Raw genomic sequence first — 22,757 nt, forward strand, 5'->3', positions numbered from 1 at the left:
TGGAGTAGTGACGAGCTGCACGTCATGAACTCGTATCGTCCTCTTGAATCTGACGAGTCACTTCGTCTTCTGTCTGAGGTGAACTGCTGCGTGTTCATGGAGATGAGGTAGATTTACACCTTGTTCCTCATTATGAACCAGTTTGTTTCACATCATGTTCTCTGTCGGTCCGTTGGATCCAGACTCTCATCCTCTGGCCTGATTGGCCCTCACTCACTGTGTCACTGACTGATGCTGATCATCGTCTTCCAGCGGTGATGTTCACGCTCTCCCCGCTCAGCCTGTCGATTCATCGTCCTCACAGTGAAGGAGCCACGCTGCCCTGGGCCGTCTGGCCCGGCCCGGCACAGAGCAGCTTGGCTCGGATGGAGGAGCCTGTGGAGGGAAGCTAGCAGGATTAGCGGCGCAGAGAAAACTGATTTGCTGATTGTTATGTAAGCCACATCTGTCCCGTGTCCTCTCCGTGGCTCGGGGCCGCCCACGCTGAGCGCAGCCAAACCCGGCAGCAGAGCGCTCGCCAGGGGGAAGGGTGAGTGGGTGAGACGAGGGGGAGGTAAACACACTGCTCAGACAACAGGGGGTTCTGGGAAAAAACAGAGGAGCCACGGATCGGACAGAACGACCTCACATGGAGCGACGGCTTCCTCAGAACTTCCTGCACTGATCAGAATGTTTTCTGTCAGAAAGTCCAACAGCGAGAGACGTCGACACCAACGGAACGAAAACTAAATGTACAACGAAATGAAACAAACAGCGAAGTCGTCCACTGTGAGAATCTGAACGTTTGACAGTTAGAAAGTTTGATTAACAGACAAATGCAGTCATCTGTTCTGTGAAAACACAACTTGATCATCAGATGCCAACTCTTCCTCCTCAGCCAAACTAAAAAAAAACCTTTTCTGCCGTAAGTGAGTGAGTTAATTGCCCTGATGGACATTTGCAGGTTTTCTCTTCCTCATGAAGATATTAAATTACATCTCCCCTGGAATTTAAATGTTTTTTATAGAAATTAATCTGGTGAACTGGTGAAATAACCCATCTGTCTTGAACTCTCCGCAAGAGGAGTGAAATGTCCCACTCAACAACAGCAGTGCAGATGTTCTGACCCTCACCTGGACCCCTGAAGGGGGCGGGGCCTGGAGGACAGATCCCAGGAGCATGATGGGACGAGGGAACCGTGTCTCTCCCTCAGACATGATGAGCAGCATCACGCCTGTTTGGACTCCAGCTCGTGATCATGTCAGCGACAACACGACGTCTGTCACATCCATCACACGACGTCTCCCGTTAAACTGCAAACTTAAACCGGACTGGAATGACGTGGAATCATCTCTTCTTTAGTATCGTCTGGGTCACCTGCAGGAGGTTAGAGGAGGATCTGTTTCAGTTCTGTTGTACTGAACCAGAACTTGTCTGACAGGTCATCTCTGATCGTTTCTCACTGTTGTTTGTTCAACAATCGATATATGTGGAATTAGATGAAGATGAATGTTGAGCTGCAGGAACATTTAAAGGAGAGTTTGTCTTGTGTTTGGCAGCAGAGGCTTGTTGGCACCGATGATATAAACACTGACTCACATCCTGCAGTGGACGAAACTGAACAGTCTCCACCCAGAGACCCTCCACCTCCAGGCAGGTCTCCACCCAGAGACCCTCCACCTCAGGGCTCCTCCTCCAGGCCTCAGTCTCCACCCAGAGACCCTCCACCTCCAGGCAGGTCTCCACCCAGAGACCCTCCACCTCCAGGCAGGTCTCCACCCAAAGACCCTCCACCTCCAGGCAGGTCTCCACCCAGAGACCCTCCAACTCAGGTCTCCTCCTCCAGGCCTCAGTCTCCACCCAGAGACCCTCCACCTCCAGGCAGGTCTCCCCCGAGAGACCCTCCACCTCCAGACAGGTCTCCACCCAGAGACCCTCCACCTCAGAGCTCCTCCTCCAGGCCTCAGTCTCCACCCAGAGACCCTCCACCTCCAGGCAGGTCTCCACCCAGAGACCCTCCACCTCATGTCTCCTCCTCCAGGCCTCAGTCTCCACCCAGAGACCCTCCACCTCCAGGCAGGTCTCCACCCAGAGACCCTCCAACTCAGGTCTCCTCCTCCAGGCCTCAGTCTCCACCCAGAGACCCTCCACCTCCAGGCAGGTCTCCACCCAGAGACCCTCCACCTCAGAGCTCCTCCTCCAGGCCTCAGTCTCCACCCAGAGACCCTCCACCTCCAGGCAGGTCTCCACCCAGAGACCCTCCACCTCAGAGCTCCTCCTCCAGGCCTCAGTCTCCACCCAGAGACCCTCCACCTCCAGGCAGGTCTCCACCCAGAGACCCTCCACCTCAGGTCTCCTCCTCCAGGCCTCAGTCTCTACCCAGAGACCCTCCACCTCCAGGCAGGTCTCCACCCAGAGACCCTCCACCTCAGGTCTCCACCTCCAGGCCTCAGTCTCCACCCAGAGACCCTCCACCTCAGGGCTCCTCCTCCAGGCCTCAGTCGCCGCCCAGAGATCCTCCACCTCCAGGCAGGTCTCCACCCAGAGACCCTCCACCTCCAGGCAGGTCTCCACCCAGAGACCCTCCACCTTAGGGCTCCTCCTCCAGGCCTCAGTCTCCGCCCAGAGACCCTCCACCTCCAGGCAGGTCTCCACCCAGAGACCCTCCACCTCCAGGCAGGTCTCCACCCAGAGACCCTCCACCTCCAGGCAGGTCTCCACCCAGAGACCCTCCACCTCAGGGCTCCTCCTCCAGGCCTCAGTCTCCGCCCAGAGACCCTCCACCTCCAGGCAGGTCTCCACCCAGAGACCCTCCACCTCCAGGCAGGTCTCCACCCAGAGACCCTCCACCTCAGGGCTCCTCCTCCAGGCCTCAGTCTCCGCCCAGAGACCCTCCACCTCCAGGTAGGTCTCCACCCAGAGACCCTCCACCTCCAGGCAGTGGAGCCAGAACCTAGGGGGCGAGCTGTGAGCAGTTTTCTCTCAAGTGTCAAAAGTTTTTTTTTTTGTTTCTTTGCAGAAGATTTCTCAGTTTACTCCCACTCGTCTCCATCTCCACCGCCCGAGGCCACATCCAAATGGATACACTTCAGTTTACTACAGATCAACTCTGTGTCTCAGTCCCTGAAACTGAGACTGTGGACCCTGACGGCCGTGTTGTAGTCTGAACAGAAACAATCACAAACACAAACACCAACCGTGGCTTTTCTTGACTCGCGTACCAGCAGTGAACGCAACATGGACAATGAATTACAATGTCGCCGACTCTGTCAGCAACATTTATTATATCAATCCACTTCCTGTTAGTGCACACGCCTACATGTCACATGTGACCTCAGGTGTTCGTGTGGACGGAGAGACTCCTCCCAGAGAGAGTGGGACAGTGTCGAGGCAACTCCCACAGCTGAGAGGCATTTTCAAATATACCACAGCAAAGAGAAGCGTTTGCTGGCAAAGCCACTTGGCAGAAGATGATGTGATTCAGAGAGTAGGATCAGCAGCTCGTTGGATGTGTGACGGGTGGAGGCTGGTGGAGGGCACACTGCTGCAGTGGACTACTTTTAAAAAGCGAGGACTGGTAACTCCTGTGTGAGCGTGATGAGCCGGGTCAGATTGACTCGTCTGTGAAAAGGGGGAGGAGAGAGACGAGGGGAGGTAAAACAGGCAAGGTAATTGTGCCTCTGGGGGAGAGTGGAGTTAGAGCTGTGTGATCTGACAGAACAGAAAAGCTTCTCTCCTCACTGCTGTTGACTCTCAGCAGGAAACGATAAGGGAAGGACTGGGGCGTCTGACTCCTCCCCCTGGAGAAGGACCGGGACGTCTGACTCCTCCCCCTGGAGAAGGACCTGGACGTCTGACTCCTCCCCCTGGAGAAGGACCGGGACGTCTGACTCCTCCCCTCGGAGAAGGACAGGGATGATAAAGTAAAGATAAAGTAAAGATAAAGATATGATAAGATATAGATGAGATAAATATATGAACAAGTGCTGCAGTAAAATGAATGACAAGAAAGTATATTTCACCAGCTCCTATAACATGAACCTGTTAAATGAAGGTTCTTGTTGTGCTGGTATCTTTATCTGCACTGTGAGTTCATGATGAAGAGTCATCTAATCCTGATGAAACTATAAAGACACTCAGGACGCGATGAGGGAGGACACATCCAAACCTTTCCACTGGGACAGGATCAGAGAAACAGCTGCTTGGAGCCTAAACCCACCGCAGCACCGATCCGGCCCGATCTGACCCAACAGCAAACATAATCTGCAGCTGGGCAGATTAACAGAAAGACCACGGCAACATGGAAATGAGGTTAGACAGGCGTTTAGAGCAGCTCGCCATAATCCACTAATCCCTCCATCGAGGTCACAGAGAGGAACAGACCCACGACGTCCTGGTTCTGGTGCTGGTAAGCTGACGCCCTCAGTCTGTCTCGTGTGGATCTGTGTGTAAACACTGACATGTGGCCTCTTCCTCATCACTGAAACTGACCAGTAAAATGTCGGTGACCAGTCACTTCCTGTCGGTCTCTGTGTGTCTGTCAGATCATCATAAAGAGTTTGATGGAGACGAAACAGTCCGTGTTGATTGTGATGTCGTTCCAGATGTTGTCCCGGCACTGTGTTTGTGTCGGGGCCTGAATATTAATAGAGCAGAAAAATGCCTCGAGTGGAACGAGCAGCTCCGTGATGCTGGAGATTATCAGTGTCGACTGAGTTCCAGCCTCAAGTCTGTGGAACTGAAGTCGTCTTGTAAAACTGTTGACAAATGATTTTTATGTCTCTTCGTCCTCAGTTTAAATGAGTCTCAATTTCTCCTCCATTAAACTGAACCTGAAGAGAAAAGAGAAACAGCATCCTTCTTCTTCTGGCTTCAACTTTTTATTCTCTATGAAAGTTTTTATTTCATGAAATGACAAAACAGAAGAAAATGACAAACATGCAAACACAAAACTGTCACCTGCAGCTGAACACTTTCGTTGGTCGCACTGGTTTTTCAAATGATTTTCAAACCGTCGTCATCTGCAGAGAACTTAGAAGTGAACAGTCGACGTTTGATCATTTATCTTCTGTGAGTCAGAGAAGATCCAGAACCGACGAGTCGATTGTTGATGAAGGCGAACGTGTTGTGAGTTACAGACGAGTTCTTCTGCTCGTCTCTTTGATTACACGCACGTGATCTCGTCTCCCATCTGTTCCTCCAGATTATTCCATCTTCTTCATACTCATCTGCTTCTCTTGTCGAACTCGATTACCGTCGTCGCCCACGTTCTGCCTCCTCCAAACCAAACATGAGCTCACGTGAGCTGAAAACTTCTCCTCTCTCCTTGTCTTGTTGTTCAAGGTCTCGTCGAGCGGAGAGGAAAAGCCCCAGAGGAATATCACGGAGACGTGCGCTGAAACTTTAATCAGGAGGAAATGGGGCGGCACATCTCTCGCTGCTGTTTTACTATAAATGTGCACAGATGGAATCTCGCTGCTTGTCAGGTTTCCTCCGTGACACAGCGAGGACAGAGGGAGGAGGAGAGACAAGGGAAGAGGCATGAGAGGAAGAAGAGAGGAGGAAGAATAAGAAGAAGAACAGTGGGAGGACTGAATGCATTTCTATATTAGGCTCCTGCATGAGGAGTTAGTGAGCAGAGGATGGAATGATAACACACACACACACACACACACATTTGTCCACCATGTGATAATAACAGAGTGCGTGTGTGTGTACAGTCAGTTATTCAGTGTCATCATCTTCCTCCAGCTCATTAATAATTCATGAGCGTCGTACAGTCATTGGGGCAGTTTGTATTTAAAGTGTTTCACTAATTGCTTCGTCCCATCAGACTAATTATTCCTCATTGTGCTCTGATCCTGTAATTCACCGAGTCACTGGGATGACTGAGAAGTGTGTGTGCGTGCATGCGCGCGTGCAAGGCCTCTGTGACATGTGCGTCACATCATTGATATTTTCCTCACGCGGTCGTCAGGCATGAAATAGAAGAGACTATGTGGATCGACTCTGAGCTCCGGAGGAATATGACTCTGACGGAGGAGCAGCAGGAAAATAATAAAAAATTTAAATAATCCTGCTGCACGATGGAGTGACGGTTAAAACTCACGACTGTGTGACGATAACATGTCACGTATTTACAGAATGATACAGTTTGTGAGTAGTTGAGTATTTATTTGTGGAGGCTGGTGAGACGTTCAGGTGCGGAACTCAGTTGGTCGACTCTTTCTGCAGCTGCACCTCCAGATGGATCAATAAACAATAATAACTAATATTCTGTTCTGTGTTTTTAGAGTCGTTTGAGTTTCCAGTCGCTCACATTATGATCAGTGGTTGTAATCTGATGACTTTATTTATCCTCTGAATCAAAATTCAGATGATCCTCACACAGAGTCTGTGTCATCGCCTTTGTGTTATTTCACATCACTGCAACGTGCATGTGGTGGTTTGTGGTCACCGACACTCAAATCTCCTGACTGTCCTTGGAACCAACAGTAGAAATGCTTGTGCCGCTTCTCCGTTAAAGTTTGTTGGATAATAAATAAAAAGAGATTTAGGGAAGAGTTGTTTCGGGACGACGTGTCGGTCGGACTGTATAACAAACCCTTGGTGGTGATGAACAAACTGCTGTGTTCACGACCGCTCGTTCATGTGTCTCTCGTGTCTCTCCAGGGTGTTAAACGGATGGGGAAGGATGCTCAGGTGGGACGTGATGGTGTGCGGAGGAAAGACTGGCACGACTACGACACCATCAGAAGAGACGCGTCTCGCTCCGGTGGGTCCAGACCCCCCCCCCCCCCCCCCCCCCCCCCCCCCCCCCCCCCACACACACACACACACACACACACACACACACACACACACACACACACACACACACACACACACACACACACGCTGCAGCAGGGCTGTAAATCTGCGAACACACTTTATATCTGCTACAATAATCACCAGCTCCGTTTTATTGTCTGTTGAGGGAAATCAGCTTCTATACAAACACTGTAAATTATATGTAATGAGTTTACGTGTGGAACGAGCCCCTGAAGTCCAGAGGTTCTGTTTCCTGTTTCTGTTTAATGAAACTGTCTGTGGAAGATGAATGTTGTTGAGTCCACTGGTCTGTTTTAGTAACACTCTGGAATATGAAGCAGTAAAACATGAAACTGTCCAAAGAGTTCATGTTTATTTCATCGTGTTTCATCAGCTGGTTTCTTTCTCTCATGGAATGTGTTGGTAGAGGTATATGTTGTATCAGTTATGTTTGTATTTTCCACATGAGCTGAATGTGTTTTCAGTGTGAAGTTAAAGGCGATTGTGTGTGAATCTGAACGTGAGTTTGATTTTCATTAAAAACGTGTTTTAGGACATGTGGTCTTTTTCTAAAAGGTCTTTAAACTTTGATATTGATTGATATTAATGTATTAACTCACCATCAGAGCGTTGGTCGGTAGTTTTGGCTAGGGTTAAGGTCTAACCCTAACCCCCAAGTTTTAGTGGCACTACGTTTAATTCTTCACCTCATTATTTAACCCTAACCCATTGTTGAATCAACATAAAAACTTATTAATTATTAACCATTATTAATAACTCCTGGACAGTGTGTGATTCTGCAGCAGCGACTCGTCTGATGCTCTGAGCTCGTGGTCATGTGTTCACCTTTGTGCTCGCTGCAGGTAACGGGGAACAGGGGCGGGCCTTCCCCCTGACGGACACCGACCGGGTGGACCAGGCCTACAGGGAGAACGGGTTCAACATCTACGTCAGCGACCGAATCTCCCTCAACCGCTCCGTCCCCGACATCCGCCACGCAGCGTGAGTCCTGAGGGCTGGAGTCTGTCTCAGGGGATTCAGGATCAGCCTGGGACCGTTTGTAAAGACTGTGTGTGTGTGTGTGTGTGTGTGTGTGTGTGTGTGTGTGTGTGTGTGTGTGTGTGTGTGTGTGTGTGTGTGTGTGTGTGTGTGTGTGTGTGTGTGTGTGTGTGTGTGTGTGTGTGTGTGTGTGTGTGTGTGTGTGTGTGTGTGTGTGTGTGTGTGTGTGTGTGTGTGCAGCTGCAGACAGAAGCTGTATGCGGAGAAGCTTCCCAACACCAGCGTCATCATCCCGTTCCACAACGAGGGCTGGTCGTCGCTGCTGAGGACGGTTCACAGCATCTTCAACCGCTCACCTCCGCAGCTCATCGCCGAGGTCATCCTGGTCGACGACTTCAGTGACAAGGGTACACACACACACACACGCACAGACACACACGCACAGACACACACACAGACACACACACACAGGGACATGAGCTCAGCTGCAGCAGGTGGAGCTTTTTATTAGTCTGAGGCATTTTCTCATCTTTATGTCTCGCTCCTTCACAATCTGCTGCCACACACACACACACACACACACACACACACTGACTCACTGGTTTGTTTGTGGCTGTTGCACAAATAATGAGCCGTTCAGAAACTAAAGCATCAGCTGCTGCAGAGGCCTGAGATCTCAAGTGGCTCTTGCCTTTGTATGAACACACACACACTGTGTTTCAACCTCTGGAACTCAGTCGCTGCTTGTTGTTTCCTTCATCTATTGACTTTACAAAGGTTTGTTATTAACTGTGCTCATGTTAAATTCTACGCATAAAGATTAAATTCAGTTTGAGTCTGACTCAGTTCTCGGTACCAGATCATCGTCACGTATGAACATCGGTGCGGAGTGTGTGTGTCTTTGTGTGATGTAGAACAGTTAGCAGCGTTAGCGTTAGCTGTGGTAGATGGACGTAGCCGTCGTCTCATTGTCACCAGCAGAGGCTGGCAGAACACAACCCGTGGAAATTTGAGAAAATAAATGGATTGTTCCAAAAGTTCTTCCTCTGGGAGCTTTTCTGGTGTTAGCCAGGTGATCCGGTCTGAGCCAGGTGATCTGGTCTGATCCAGGTGATCTGGTCTGATCCAGGTGATCGGGTCTGATCCAGGTGATCCAGGTGATCGATCCGGTCTGATCCAGTTGATCTGGTCTGATCCTGTCTGATCCAGGTGATCCGGTCTGATCCAGTTGATCCAGTCTGATCTGGTCTGATCCAGGTGATCGGGTCTGATCTGGTCTGATCCAGGTGATCCGGTCTGATCCAGGTGATCCGGTCTGATCCAGGTGATCCAGGTCTGATCCGGTCTCATCCAGGTGATCCAGGTGATCCGGTCTGATCCAGGTGATCCGGTCTGATCCAGGTGATCCAGGTGATCCGGTCTGATCCAGTCTGATCCGGTCTGATCCAGTCTGATCCGGTCTGATCCAGGTGATCCGGTCTGATCCATGTGATCTGGTCTGATTCGGTCTGATCCAGGTGATCCGGTCTGATCCAGGTGATCCGGTCTGATCCATGTGATCCAGTCTAATCCAGGTGATCTGGTCTGATCCAGGTGAGCCGGTCTGATCCAGGTGATCTGGTCTGATCCAAGTGATGCAGGTGCTCCGGTCTGATCCAGGTGATCCAGTCTGATCCGGTCTGATCCAGGTGATCCAGGTGCCCCGGTCTGATCCAGGTAACCAGTCTGATCTGGTCTGATCCAGGTGATCGAGGTGATCTGGTTTGATCCAGGTGATCTGGTCTAAACCAAGTGATCCAGGTGCTCCGGTCTGATCCAGGCGATCAAGGTGCTCCGGTCTGATCCAGGTGATCCAGGTGATCCAGGTGATCCAGGTGACCCGGTCTGATCCAGGTGATCCAGGTGCTCCGATCTGATCCAGTTGATCCAGGTGATCCGGTCTGATCCAGGTGATCCAGGTGCCCCGGTCTGATCCAGGTGATCCAGGTGATCCAGTCTGATCCGGTCTGATCCAGGTGATTCAGGTGATCTGGTTTGATCCAGGTGATCCGGTCTGATCCAGGTGATCTGGTCTAAACCAAGTGATCCAGGTGCTCCAGTCTGATCCAGGCGATCCAGGTGCTCTGGTCTGATCCAGGTGATCCAGGTGATAGGTGACCCTGGCTCCGTGTTTCTCCACTTCTGTCTGAACTTAATGTTCATCTCTGATCTCCCACATTATGAATCAGAGGACAAAAGAGTAAACTCATCAGCGGGTCTGAGCGGAGCTGAGGAACAAGGTATTCATCTTGTGACGCATCACTTCCTGTTCACAGTTCCAACCTCTGAGGTGTTAAATAATGCACTCAGCTACACGGAGAGGGAAGAAGAAGAAAATGAAGAAGAGGAGAGGATATGAAGGAATGTTTTAATTGGACTTCCAGAGGAATCAGTGTGTAATATTCTGAGGTGATGATTATCAATATGTTCTTTGTTGTGTAATTATAGATCAGCCTCCTCTCTCCTGTTATATATAATATATATATTCATTAATACAACTATTCATATCTGACTCCGAGGACACAATTCTTTATTTTAGTGCGTCTGTAGTTTCTCATCCGTCGAAGGTGAAAACTTGAGAGCTCCTCTCTCTTCACACTGATCTCGTCGTGGAGTGTGTCGGAGCTCTGACGACCTCGGAGAGCGTCGTGTTGTGGATCATCAGGTTCAGACCGGAGGTCACATGGTTTTCTCTGTTTATTTTATAAATGGTTTTCACCTGAATATCTCGTAGGTGTCTAGTTCTGCATGTTACTAAGCTGCAGTCATGATGTAATGTGATTGTGACTGGAGCCTGAATGAAACAACGATCAGACTTTAGCTTTACCTTCTCCAGAGTCGTTTACTCGTCTGACACATTTACAGATGTAAAACACAAGTGAAGGTTAAACAGGTTCAGTGAAGAACAAAGGATGTGAAGAGAAAAGACACAGATCTATTTTCAGACTCTAACCTGCCCGGCTACAGTCCGTGCTGCTCCAGCTGGGCGAGGGGAGGGAGGAGGGGGGGGCGATGATGGCGGAGGGAGGTCATCTCACTCTTCATTAGGCTGTAATTGAATTTCCGCGGCTCACGCAGGGAGGATGTTCAGCCCTCGCTCTCCCTGCAGGGGCCTGTCGGCTCCTCCACACTCTCAAGGTTAGCTCAGCTAACAGGCTCTGCTCCCTCCACGGGTCCTCGCCGCTCGCCATCCCTCATCCACATGTCAGAGTGTGACGCAGCGCCGCGGTCGACCGGCTCCGGCCCCGAGTCACAGCTGACGACGACACACTCAACAGAATGTTGGATGATGTTAATGAGACAGAATCTTTTATTTTAAAAGGTTCATGAATCTGTTCTGATGTGTTGTCTCTGGAAGTTCAGTGGCGAGTCAGGACACGTGACGTGTTTGATGGTGATGAGGTTTGAATAAAGAGGTATAAAGTCCGACCCTTCGCGTCAGTGAGGTCGTTGATCATGAACATGAGTCTGGTCCAGACATGATGAAAGACCGTTGATCATTCACCGACGTGTTTCTCTGTCGTCTCATAACTGAATCATTCATTATCATCATCATCACGATAAACATACACACTTGTCAGGGAATCTGTTAATGTTCCTCCTCATCTGATGTTAATAAGCTTCAAGGTCTGTTTTCATCCAGTTAAACGTTCAAGTCGATTTCACAGAATTATATATATATATATATATATATATATATATATATATATATATATATATATATATATATATATATATAATTATTATTATTGTTTAAGTTCAATTGAAGTTTGGATTGAGCAGCGGAGCCGCTCCCCAAGTGGCGTCATTAGCATCTGTAATATGTTAAATAAGTGGCGTCCTCCGGCTTAATGGGAACAATGTTAATACCAAAACAATCACAAACACAATTTAACCATTAACCACGAGGCGACGACGACTGAGGAGGAGGAGGAGGGAGAGATGCGAGTAATAAGCGACGATCGTTATGAAATACGATGAAGACACAGTGAAGACGTGGGGAGCAGATCTACAGGGTCACAGCTCATACGTGTTGATGTCATGTTTGTTTTCTGCTCTGCAGAGGAGACAACCGATGCTCATATCACATATCAACACATCTTCTCTTCTAACAGCAGCTGTTGTTTCGCTCCGTCCTCATGAGTCTTCTCCAGATGTTGAGCTGCAGGATAAAGCCTCTGACAACATCTGGATCTGGGGTTTGTTTTGAGCGCTCGACTTGACTTCAGAGAGAACAAATGAAATACATTTACCACAATGCATTTCAACTTCCATCTGCTCTTCATGGGTTCATTCACTCCACTCTTCCTCTCTCCTTCCTCTCTTTCCTTTTTCTCTTCTTCTCTTTCTTGTTTGTTGATTTTATTTTATTTTTTTCTCATGAATAATTCAGTTTTGCCTCCTGCATCTTTTATAACCTTTAAAGAAAGAAAACATTGAGGATTGACTGATCTGAGCACGTTTTGATGGTCGACGTGATACAAACTCTGGTCTAAACTTTGTAACATCGACTTTGTGTTTTTCTCTCCCTGCGTGCCTGTTTTTATTGACGGTTGTTGAAAAGCAGCCTCAGATGTCTCCGTCCCGACGCTCGTGAGGAGGTAGGATGTTGGTGGAGGAATAAATTAGCAGCTTGTCTCTTTGGTGATGTGCCAGGAATTCTGGGAAATAATCCAGCACCTTGGAACGACGAGGTGAGGAAGTCATATTGGATCCTCTATAATCTGAGGTTAATTGAACTGAAAATCCCCCGTCCCCCGAAAAGAAAGACAATCCATCGTAGTGTACATGTCCCCTTCTTCTGTGTCTCGTCCCAACATGTCACAGAGGAAGAGGACATGTTGGGACGAGGCAAAGAGGAGGAAGACATGTTGGGACGAGACACAGAGGAGGAGGACATGTTGGGACGAGACAGGAAGAGGACATGTTGGGACGAGACACAGAGGAAGAGGACATGTTGGGACGAGACACAGAGGAGGAAGACATGTTGGGACCAGACAGAGGAAGAGGACATGTTGGGACGAGACACAGTGGAGGGAGACATGTTGGGACGAGACACAGAGGAGGGAGACATGTTGGGACGAGGCACAGAGGAAGAGGACATGTTGGGACGAGACACAGAGGAGGAAGACATGTGGGGACGAGGCCCAGAGGAGGAGGACATGTTGGGACGAGGCAAAAAAGAGGAGGACATGTTGGGACGAGACAGAGCAGGAAGATATGTTGGAACGAGACAAAGAGAAGAGGACATGTTGGGACGAGACACAGAGGAAGAGGACATGTCGGGACGAGGCACAGAGGAAGAGGACATGTCGGGACGAGGCACAGAGGAAGAGGACATGTCGGGACGAGGCACAGAGGAAGAGGACATGTCGGGACGAGGCACAGAGGAAGAGGAAATGTTGGGACGAGACAAAGAGGAGGAGGACATGTTGGGACGAGACACAGAGGAGGAGGACATGTTGGGACGAGACACAGAAGAAGAGGACATGTCGGGACGAGGCACAGAAGAGGAGGACATGTTGTCTGTGATTGGATTCTCATGACCTCCTCATCAGAATCCGATGTGTGGCAGCAGACTTGCGGTGGTTTGATGAACGGAGTCTCGTTGACGTGACCCAGACTCCACGGTGTCTGAGCATCATTGCGTCGTGGATTTCACATTCTAATAAAGAAGAATGTGTTTGTTGTCATTACTGTGATTTATCATCCGGCTCATAATCAGTAAACCAGAGGAGCTGATTCTGATTTATACTGGTCAAATTAACCGTTGATAATCAGACATCTCAACCTTTGTCTCTCCGTCTCCGTCGTACACAAGATGTAAATGTTCCGTGTTTAATCTTCCGCCCGTCGTCGGGAAGTGACGTCAGAATCTGCACACAAGGGTCAAAGTTCATCCTGAATCAATCTGATGGTTAATAACTAATGGGCTGATTTATCACCTTGCTATGAAGCTGAAGGTCTTTCTCTGAGGAGCCGCGGCCTTTGACCCTGCAGTGTTTATCATTTATGAGTTTATTACTTTATTTTGTTTTTCAGGGGTGATGCATAATAATTAACATAATACAAACTAGAATGACTCTCAGCTGAGCGCATGTCAACGTGATGGTGAGGCTGACAGTGACACGACTCTGACACCAGGTGTTGTCTGGTGACAAGTTGCCGTAGAAACGACGGAATGTAAATCAGATCATCTTCTGTTTCATGTGATGTTTGTTGTCAATGATACAAACTAACAGATTGTTATATTTTTTTATAGTTTTATTGGAAAGCAGCAGATGAAAGTGTCTCATTGTGTTTCATTTGATGGATACTTTGTTTTATAATATCACAATATGAAATCACATAATCCGTATGACAGTGTTTTATAAAAAGGTTACAGCTGATAAACTGTAACAATCTTAAATGTATCACAGTAATAATGTTTTTATGTCACTGTGGTAAATGTTTCATCACAAAGTGTTTGACAGGAACTTCAGGATGAACTCACTCTGCTCTCCATTACTTCTGTCTGTCTGTCCCTGGTCCCAACACATTCTTTTGCTCTGGCCTGTCCAGTGTCCAGGGGAGATGACATGATGTCGTTTGGTTTCATTGGGCCGAGTCGTCCACCTGGTGACCGTGTCGTCCACCTGGTGCGGACCGTGTCGTCCACCTGGTGACCGTGTCGTCCACCTGGTGCGGACCGTGTCGTCCACCTGGTGCGGACCGTGTCGTCCACCTGGTGCGGACCGTGTCGTCCACCTGGTGACCGTGTTCACCTGGTGCGGACCGAGTCCTCCAACTGGTGCGGACCGTGTCGTCCACCTGGTGACCGTGTCGTCCACCTGGTGCGGACCGTGTCGTCCACCTGGTGCGGACCGTGTCGTCCACCTGGTGACCGTGTTCACCTGGTGCGGACCGAGTCCTCCAACTGGTGCGGACCGTGTCGTCCACCTGGTGACCGTGTCGTCCACCTGGTGCGGACCGTGTCGTCCACCTGGTGACCGTGTTCACCTGGTGCGGACCGAGTCCTCCAACTGGTGCGGACCGTGTCGTCCACCTGGTGACCGTGTCGTCCACCTGGTGCGGACCGTGTCGTCCACCTGGTGCGGACCGTGTCGTCCACCTGGTGCGGACCGTGTCGTCCACCTGGTGACCGTGTTCACCTGGTGCGGACCGAGTCCTCCAACTGGTGCGGACCGTGTCGTCCACCTGGTGACCGTGTCGTCCACCTGGTGCGGACCGTGTCGTCCACCTGGTGACCGTGTTCACCTGGTGCGGACCGAGTCCTCCAACTGGTGCGGACCGTGTCGTCCACCTGGTGACCGTGTCGTCCACCTGGTGCGGACCGTGTCGTCCACCTGGTGACCGTGTTCACCTGGTGCGGACCGAGTCCTCCAACTGGTGCGGACCGTGTCGTCCACCTGGTGACCGTGTTCACCTGGTGCGGACCGAGTCCTCCAACTGGTGCGGACCGTGTCGTCCATCTGGTGCGGACCGTGTCGTCCACCTGGTGCGGACCGTGTCGTCCACCTGGTGCGGACCGTGTCGTACCCCTGGTGCGGACCGAGTCGTCCCCCTGGTGCGGACCGTGTCGTCCACCTGGTGCGGACCGTGTCGTCCACCTGGTGCGGACCGTGTCGTCCACCTGGTGCGGACCGTGTCGTCCACCTGGTGCGGACCGAGTCGTCCCCCTGGTGCGGACCGTGTCGTCCACCTGGTGCGGACCGTGTCGTCCACCTGGTGACCGTGTTCACCTGGTGCGGACCGAGTCCTCCACCTGGTGACCGTGTTCACCTGGTGCGGACCGAGTCCTCCAACTGGTGCGGACCGTGTCGTCCACCTGCTGACCGTGTCGTCCACCTGGTGCGGACCGTGTCGTCCCCCTGGTGCGGACCGTGTCGTCCCCCCCGTGCGGACCGTGTCGTCCCCCCCGTGCGGACCGTGTCGTCCCCCCGGTGCGGGCCGAGTCGTCCCCCTGGTGCGGACCGTGTCGTCCCCCCCGTGCGGACCGAGTCGTCCCCCCCGTGCGGACCGTGTCGTCCCCCCCGTGCGGACCGAGTCGTCCCCCTGGTGCGGACTGAGTCGTCCCCCGTGCGGACCGAGTTGTCCCGAGGAGGCGGCTCAGCTCGGGCAGAGAGAGAGATGTCTGGTTCTGTCTCTGTCTCTCAGTCCGGACCGTTCCCACAACCACTGACAAACAGAATCAGAACAAGTAGTGAAGTGAGCTGGATGAGAGAGGACGAGCTGAAGAGACGGAGCTGAGGAAGGAAGAAGAGAGTGAGAGTGAAGCAGGAGATAAAAGGACAGTTCTTTGATATTCACAATCCAATTAGAGTCGGTGTTGGAGAAGTTCCTCAGTGACACCGGCCCGTTTTATCAACGAGCAGCAACGACTGAAGTCATATTTATTAATGTCCTGCTCGACTGCCGGTGAGTTCCACAAATAATGGCTCCTTTTCTTTTGGTCCTTGAAAATCTTTTGTTGTGTTGAAGTTCAGCGACAGGAACCGAGAGGAGGAGGAAACTGAACTAAACTGTGTCTGTTTCTCTGCTGCTGCGCAGGGATGGAAGTCTGAGTCAGGAGGAGAACCAGGAACTACTAACGAACTGGTGATGGTGCAGAAATTAAATAACTACTTTACCCTTTAGTTGCAGAAGATGGATATTCTGAAAACTAATATCCGTGAGTACGAGTGTTGCAGCAGCAGCGTGACAGGAGACGACGAGGAGACGAGCGTCACATCTCCTCATGGATCTGTTGTTGTGGAACAACGAATTCCGTCCGGTCGGTTTGGGCCATGTTGGACTGCATCGGGACTTCATCAAGACTTCCTTCAGTCAACATTGCAGCACATGCAGATGTGGAGGACAAACAAACAAATGAAGCAGATGTTTAACTCTGAGAGATCTGGGCCTCAGCGATTATTTACGTGTCCTTGTCTCGACGCTTGAGCAGAAAGATTTACAGAAAGATTTAGGTTCAGATTGATTTGTGTCTGCGGCGGCTCGAGGGAGAAACTGGTGAAGGATGTGTGTGTAGAGTTCTGTCTGTGATTGATTGAAGCTGTCTGTCTTTCTATTGGTGCTTCGCCCTCGACTCTGTTCCACCTCCTGATGTGTTCAGTGTGTTTTCTGTTTCACCTCCTCGTTGACATCTTCTTCTCTCTGGAGATCGATAGTGTCACTGCAGCTTCTGAGACAAAGAGTCTGAAAAGTTTATTTAAAAAACTCAGTCAGCGACGGATTATTGGATAAAGCAGCATCTTAAATCCCCCGTCGGCCGTTATGAGTTTTGTCTGGTGCATAATTGCAGTTTTATTGCTGTTTTTTCTCCAGAAGTCTTTATGACTGCACATGTTCTGTTCTCACTCCTCACAGTGGAAGTGTTTCTCTTCAGGGCAGCGTTCAGTCTAATGACGTGAAGTTCAATAAAACCACAGTTGTGATGTAGAGTCGTGAAGGAAACGCTTCAGTTCTGTTCATCTGTTTGTGTAAGGGAGTGTTTGAGTGACTGATTTACCTGATCTCTGTCTCTGCAGAGCACCTGAAGGTGGCGCTGGAGGAGTACATGGTGCGGATGCCCAAGGTTCGCATCCTGAGGACCAAGAAGAGGGAGGGGCTTATCAGGACCCGCCTGCTGGGAGCCGCCGCCGCCAAAGGAGAAGTCATCACCTTCCTGGACTCGCACTGCGAAGCCAACGTCAACTGGCTGCCGCCGCTGCTGGGTGAGACACTCCTCATGACATCACAACTCCTCATGACATCACAACTCCTCATGACATCACAACTGTAACATGAACGAATGAGGTGGAGGTCGTTAACTGATCCTCTCTCTCTCTGTGTCAGACCGAATCGCCCAGAACAGGAAGACCATTGTGTGTCCGATGATCGACGTCATCGACCACGACAACTTCGGCTACGAGACGCAGGCAGGCGACGCCATGCGAGGGGCGTTCGACTGGGAGATGTACTACAAGAGGATCCCCATCCCCACAGAGCTGCAGAAGCACGACCACAGCGAACCCTTCGAGTGAGTGTGGATGTTTTTCTGTTGTCGAATATAATCGTGCACCATCATTGACCTTGTCCCCTGAGGCTCCAGTCCTCACGGCACCGCTGCCTCGTTTCTCTACCTCATCAGAGTCGCTTCTCCTTCAGTGTGAGAAGGTTGAGGGTGAATGTCTTCTGACCACAGTGACCTTCACAGTTACCTTCACTCAGCAGGTCAGGTCGTGACCTTTATGTAACGGAGCTTGAATCAGTCTGTGGTGCGTTCAGGTGTCGTCTCCTCAGACTGAAGAAAGAGGATTGATTTGCTCCAGTCAGAATCAATCCTCCTCTGCTGCTCTCGTCCAGTCAAATGACCTTCATCGCCGCAAATCTAATTTGAGTGGCAAAGATTTTCATTTTCCTTCTGATTGACATTGCCGCAGTGTGTGTGTGGGTGTTTGGGTGTGTGTGTGTGCGTGTGTGCGTGTGTCGGTGTCTCTGTGTATTTTCACAAGGTCAACAGACTAAATTGAACAATATCAACTTGATCATTTTTGATTGAATCTAAATGAGCGTGAATATTCAAGTTTGTTGAAATCAGAAATCGACCAAGTGAAACAGTCGATATGTAGAAAGTTCTGAGGCTGAGAGATTAATAAACACGTTGTTTGTTTCTGTTGAGACGAGTTGAGGTCGATGTGAACTCATTGAGAGTAGAAGTCTGAGGTTGTTTGTTTTGTAAATCCAATTTGACAAAGTGTTTCAATCTACTTTATTTTTTTAAATAAAAGAAAATAAATGAAAAATGAAAACTTTTGAGCAGGTGATTACAGCTGCAGATCTATTTATCTGTCCTGAACCAGGACGTCTCATTCCTCAAAACAAAAAAATTCCACAGAGAAGAGGTGCGTTGCTTTTCTCCCTCCAGCAAACACCAACTAACAGTCTCCACCCCACAAATCACTGCCCACACGGTCTGTGCTCCCTGAGCTGAGCCTGCACACTTCAGTGAGCACACACACACACCAAAACACACACACACACCAAAAAACACACACACAATCCTCTGTCCGGCGGGCAGCCATCGCTATGTATCCTTCGCCTCCTGATGAATGTCTCGCTGTGTGTGTGTGTGTGTGTGTGTGTGTGTGTGTGTGTGTGTGTGTGTGTGTGTGTGTGTGTGTGTGTGTGTGTGTGTGTGTGTGTGTGTGTGTGTGTGTGTGTGTGTGTGTGTGTGTGTGTGTGTGTGTGTGCAGGTCACCAGTGATGGCAGGTGGACTGTTCGCTGTGGACAGGAAGTGGTTCTGGGAGCTGGGAGGATACGACACAGGTCTGGAGATCTGGGGAGGAGAACAGTACGAGATCTCCTTCAAGGTGAGTCACTCCACTCTTCCTCTTCTTCCTCCTCATTTTCTTCCTCCTCTTCCTATTGCTCCTCCTCCTCATTCTCTTCCTCCTTCTCCTCCTCTTCCTCGAATCCGTCACAATAGTTGAGTTCTGTTTGAAAGTGGAAGGACTGTTGGTGTCCGGCTCAGTGAAGCTTCCAGGTGAGATGTGATTGGTCGTCAGCTGCCAGTGAAAACTCCGGTGCCGCAGCTTCTGTTATTTTTAAAGATTAAACATTCAAATCAGATTCATCTTCTGTGTTATCTTCATATTAATGCACATGTTTTGATGCAGAATAATTAAACATCCGGACGTTGAACCAACAGTTTGACAGTAGAAACACAGAAGCAGCTGCCGTGCTCGTCTCTCACATGACATCATATCTGCAGTTATTTCTAAAATATGATCTGGCATCTTGTAACTTGTGTTTTATTAAAGTTAATTGTGCTAGAAGCGGCGGTGGTTCCCTCCTCCTGGTCTCGACTGCAGGTTGTTCTGTTCATGAACAGATTGTAAAGGTCAATGATAAGACTTGAGGATTTAATCTGACTGGCGCTGACTCAAGCTCTTGATCCCCCTGCAGCGAGGCGGCCATGTTGTTAAACCATAATGTTTCAGTGCAGGGATGAAGAGGAGGAAGCAGACACATGTTCATCTGTTAGTTCTCACATTATGGTCGTGACAAGGAGAAAATGAAGGAAACGGCAGCAGGAAACAAGCTCATCTCTCTCTCTCTCTCTCTCTGTGTGTGTGTGTGTGTGTGTGTGTGTGTGTGTGTGTGTGTGTGTGTGTGTGTGTGTGTGCGTGTGCGTGTGTGCGCATATTTTTCCCCTCATCCAAGGACTTGACAACTTGATGTGTCAATCAGATTTTCAGTTAAGTTAAACACATGAGTTCAGCAGAAATCATCACTATGTAGCAGAGAGCGAAGTTTATCTTCAGAAGCTTCATGACCTTCTGTCCTCAACTAGATTAAAGTCACATTCATCATTTCTCTCTGAACAAATCTTTTTTCGCTCTTTATCGTTTAGCCGAGTCTGATCGACTCGCTCGGTCCCTCTGATGTGGTTCAGTCTCGTTCGTCTCTGAGACATTGTGACGTTGTTCACGTCCTGAACATGTCGTCTCGTCCTGTGATGATCTGACACATGACACATGTTGATCTGTCTGGTCCTGGAACTCACGGCCCAGTGAACTTCACACAGAATCACACACACGACACCTCATCATCACGTCCTCTTCTTTATCACTGCATCACTTCTTCATCAGGTCTTCATCACGTCTTCATCTCATTTATTGACCTTCTTCTTCATCTGATATTCACCCCCTCTCTCTCTCTCTCCCTCTCCAGGTGTGGATGTGCGGGGGTCGGATGGAGGACATCCCTTGTTCCAGGGTCGGACACATCTACAGGAAGTACGTCCCCTACAAGGTCCCTGGTGGAGTCAGTCTGGCCCGGGTGAGTCTCCGTGTGGACACGACTCAGAAGAAAAGTTCCTCAGCAAAGATAGACGTGTGTGTGTGTGTGTGTGTGTGTGTGTGTGTGTGTGTGTGTGTGTGTGTGTGTGTGTGTGTGTGTGTGTGTGTGTGTGTGTGTGTGTGTGTGTGTGTGTGTGTGTGTGTGTGTGTGTGTGTGTGTGTGTGTGTGTGTGTGTGTGTGTGTGTGTGTGTGTGTGTGTGTGTGTTCTGATCTTCAAGAGCCTGTTGTAGAATCTCTCGTGTTGCTCACTTTGTCTCATTCGTCTTTTTTAATTCCACTTCTTCTCTGTGAGATGTTTCATGATGATGCAGCACAAGTGTATGGATGATACTTTCTGTTTGCATTAAAAACACTAAATACATAATTCAGTAGCCTAAATGTTGCTCACTAAATAATGTATTACAGCCGGTGTCCATAATTCCTTAGTTATTATTTTCCAGCTGCCCTCATTTAGTCTCCTGCAAGAGCATCTTGCACCAAGTTCTGGATTCAAGATGATCCGTCAGAACACGACAGGAAGTTCAGAGTGTTTCAGTGAGGAGAGAAAATAAAGTTTATTCCTCCCTGATCACACGGTCAACACGCTGCACTCATTAATATCTTCATTACAGAAGATCAAATGACTGATCTGATGTGAAACCACCACTCAGCTCGTCTCTTCCTCTTTTATCATCCGTCAGCTCAGTTATGGTTTGACGGTCGTGTAGAATTAGTAGATGAATGATTGTTGTCAATGTCCCTGACAAACGTTTGATCCTAGAACAAACCCACAGGCATTGGTCCAGAATCATCTGCTCCTAAAGTTATTTTGACCCAAACCTGCTGAATGTTGACGTTTCTTAACACGAGATGATGAAGAAGTTCCTCTGATCTGTGATCTGATCTGTGTCGTGCTCTGTGACATCAGAACCTGAAGCGCGTGGCCGAGGTGTGGATGGACGAATACGCCGAGTACGTGTACCAGCGCCGGCCCGAGTATCGCCACCTGTCGGCGGGAGACATGACGGCGCAGAAGGAGCTGAGGAGTCGGCTCAACTGCAAGAACTTCAAGTGGTTCATGAGCGAAGTGGCCTGGGACCTGCCCAAACACTACCCACCGGTGGAGCCCCCTGCTGCCGCCTGGGGGGAGGTACAGTCACACAGCAGATACAACACCAGACATGAATCAAATGAATGAAACATGATGTTACATCTGATGAAACGTCTGATGTTCGTGCTGCAGATCCGTAACGTGGGCAGCAGCATGTGTCTGGAGAGTAAACACTTTGTGTCAGGAAGCCCCATCCGCCTGGAGAGCTGCGTGAAGGGGCGGGGCGAGGTGAGCTGGAGCCACGGACAGGTGAGTGACAGCCTCATCATCCTCTCGTCGCCCTGACGACCGTAGAGACGAGCTCGCTGCACCTCAGAGCTCTGACACACAATTAACATACAATATGAATGTCTCTATCATATCTTTGTGTGATTTCAATGTAAACTAAGTTTCACAAAACTACTCAGTCAGTAAGAATGAAAATATGAATTTGATGTTTCCAGCTCAGATGTGCCTCGGAAGATCAGAAGAGTCAAAACTCTTGGTTTTATTGGAAAGCAGAAAAGTATTTTTTAACTTCTCTTCAACAACTTTTTAAAATGTCAGTGGCTTAAGAAGCTTTGATCTCAGAACGAGTGTAAATGTCAGAAGAAGAAGATCAAGACGAGGAAAGTGAAAGTTGTTCACTGCTGCGATGAGACAGAACTTTTCTCCAGAGGTCATCTCCCAGCGACTTGTGGAAATGACACTCAAACCGTTGATGTCGGTTCTGTCACCGTTAATCTTTTTTCTTTTGCTCGAGGGGCTGATGATGTTTTATGGTTAAAGAGAAACCGATGTGAGGTGAAAGCGGAGGTGTGTTTCTGCAGGTGTTTACGTTTGGCTGGAGGGAGGACGTCCGGGTGGGAGACCCCATGCACACCAAGAAGGTTTGCTTCGACGCCATCTCCCACAACAGCCCCGTCACACTGTACGACTGCCACGGCATGAAGGGCAACCAGCTGTGGCGCTACAGGAAGGTACGGACATCCTGAACGTGTCATTGAACACACCACC

The 22,757-nt window shown here is 49.6% G+C and overlaps 1 protein-coding gene and 1 long non-coding RNA gene across 3 annotated transcripts in view; one reads left to right on the top strand and one right to left on the bottom strand.

Annotated features, from left to right (window-relative positions):
- The window catches only part of LOC118300802, a 1,413-nt gene extending 90 nt beyond the window's left edge, over positions 1-1,323 (bottom strand). Inside the window, exons 1-2 of the long non-coding RNA XR_004790161.2 lie at positions 1,113-1,323; positions 1-375 (exon numbers count right to left, since the gene is read on the bottom strand). The exon at positions 1-375 is cut by the window's left edge and continues 90 nt beyond it. This is a non-coding gene — a long non-coding RNA (uncharacterized LOC118300802). The remainder of the gene's footprint in view (positions 376-1,112) is intronic.
- The window catches only part of LOC118300800 (polypeptide N-acetylgalactosaminyltransferase 10-like), a 33,477-nt gene that overhangs the window by 8,224 nt on the left and 2,496 nt on the right, over positions 1-22,757 (top strand). Inside the window, exons 2-12 of one of the 2 annotated variants that reach the window (XM_047329332.1) lie at positions 6,652-6,754; positions 7,653-7,791; positions 8,029-8,195; positions 11,943-12,026; positions 17,355-17,540; positions 17,662-17,845; positions 19,062-19,179; positions 20,543-20,650; positions 21,579-21,800; positions 21,894-22,010; positions 22,571-22,720. In XM_047329332.1, the coding sequence (XP_047185288.1) occupies positions 6,652-6,754; positions 7,653-7,791; positions 8,029-8,195; positions 11,943-12,026; positions 17,355-17,540; positions 17,662-17,845; positions 19,062-19,179; positions 20,543-20,650; positions 21,579-21,800; positions 21,894-22,010; positions 22,571-22,720 (1,578 nt within the window). The remainder of the gene's footprint in view (positions 1-6,651; positions 6,755-7,652; positions 7,792-8,028; positions 8,196-11,942; positions 12,027-17,354; positions 17,541-17,661; positions 17,846-19,061; positions 19,180-20,542; positions 20,651-21,578; positions 21,801-21,893; positions 22,011-22,570; positions 22,721-22,757) is intronic. The other variant, XM_035625569.2, reaches the window with a different exon arrangement.

Source organism: Scophthalmus maximus, chromosome 2, assembly GCF_022379125.1.
Source record: "Scophthalmus maximus strain ysfricsl-2021 chromosome 2, ASM2237912v1, whole genome shotgun sequence".
Taxonomy (NCBI): domain Eukaryota; kingdom Metazoa; phylum Chordata; class Actinopteri; order Pleuronectiformes; family Scophthalmidae; genus Scophthalmus; species Scophthalmus maximus.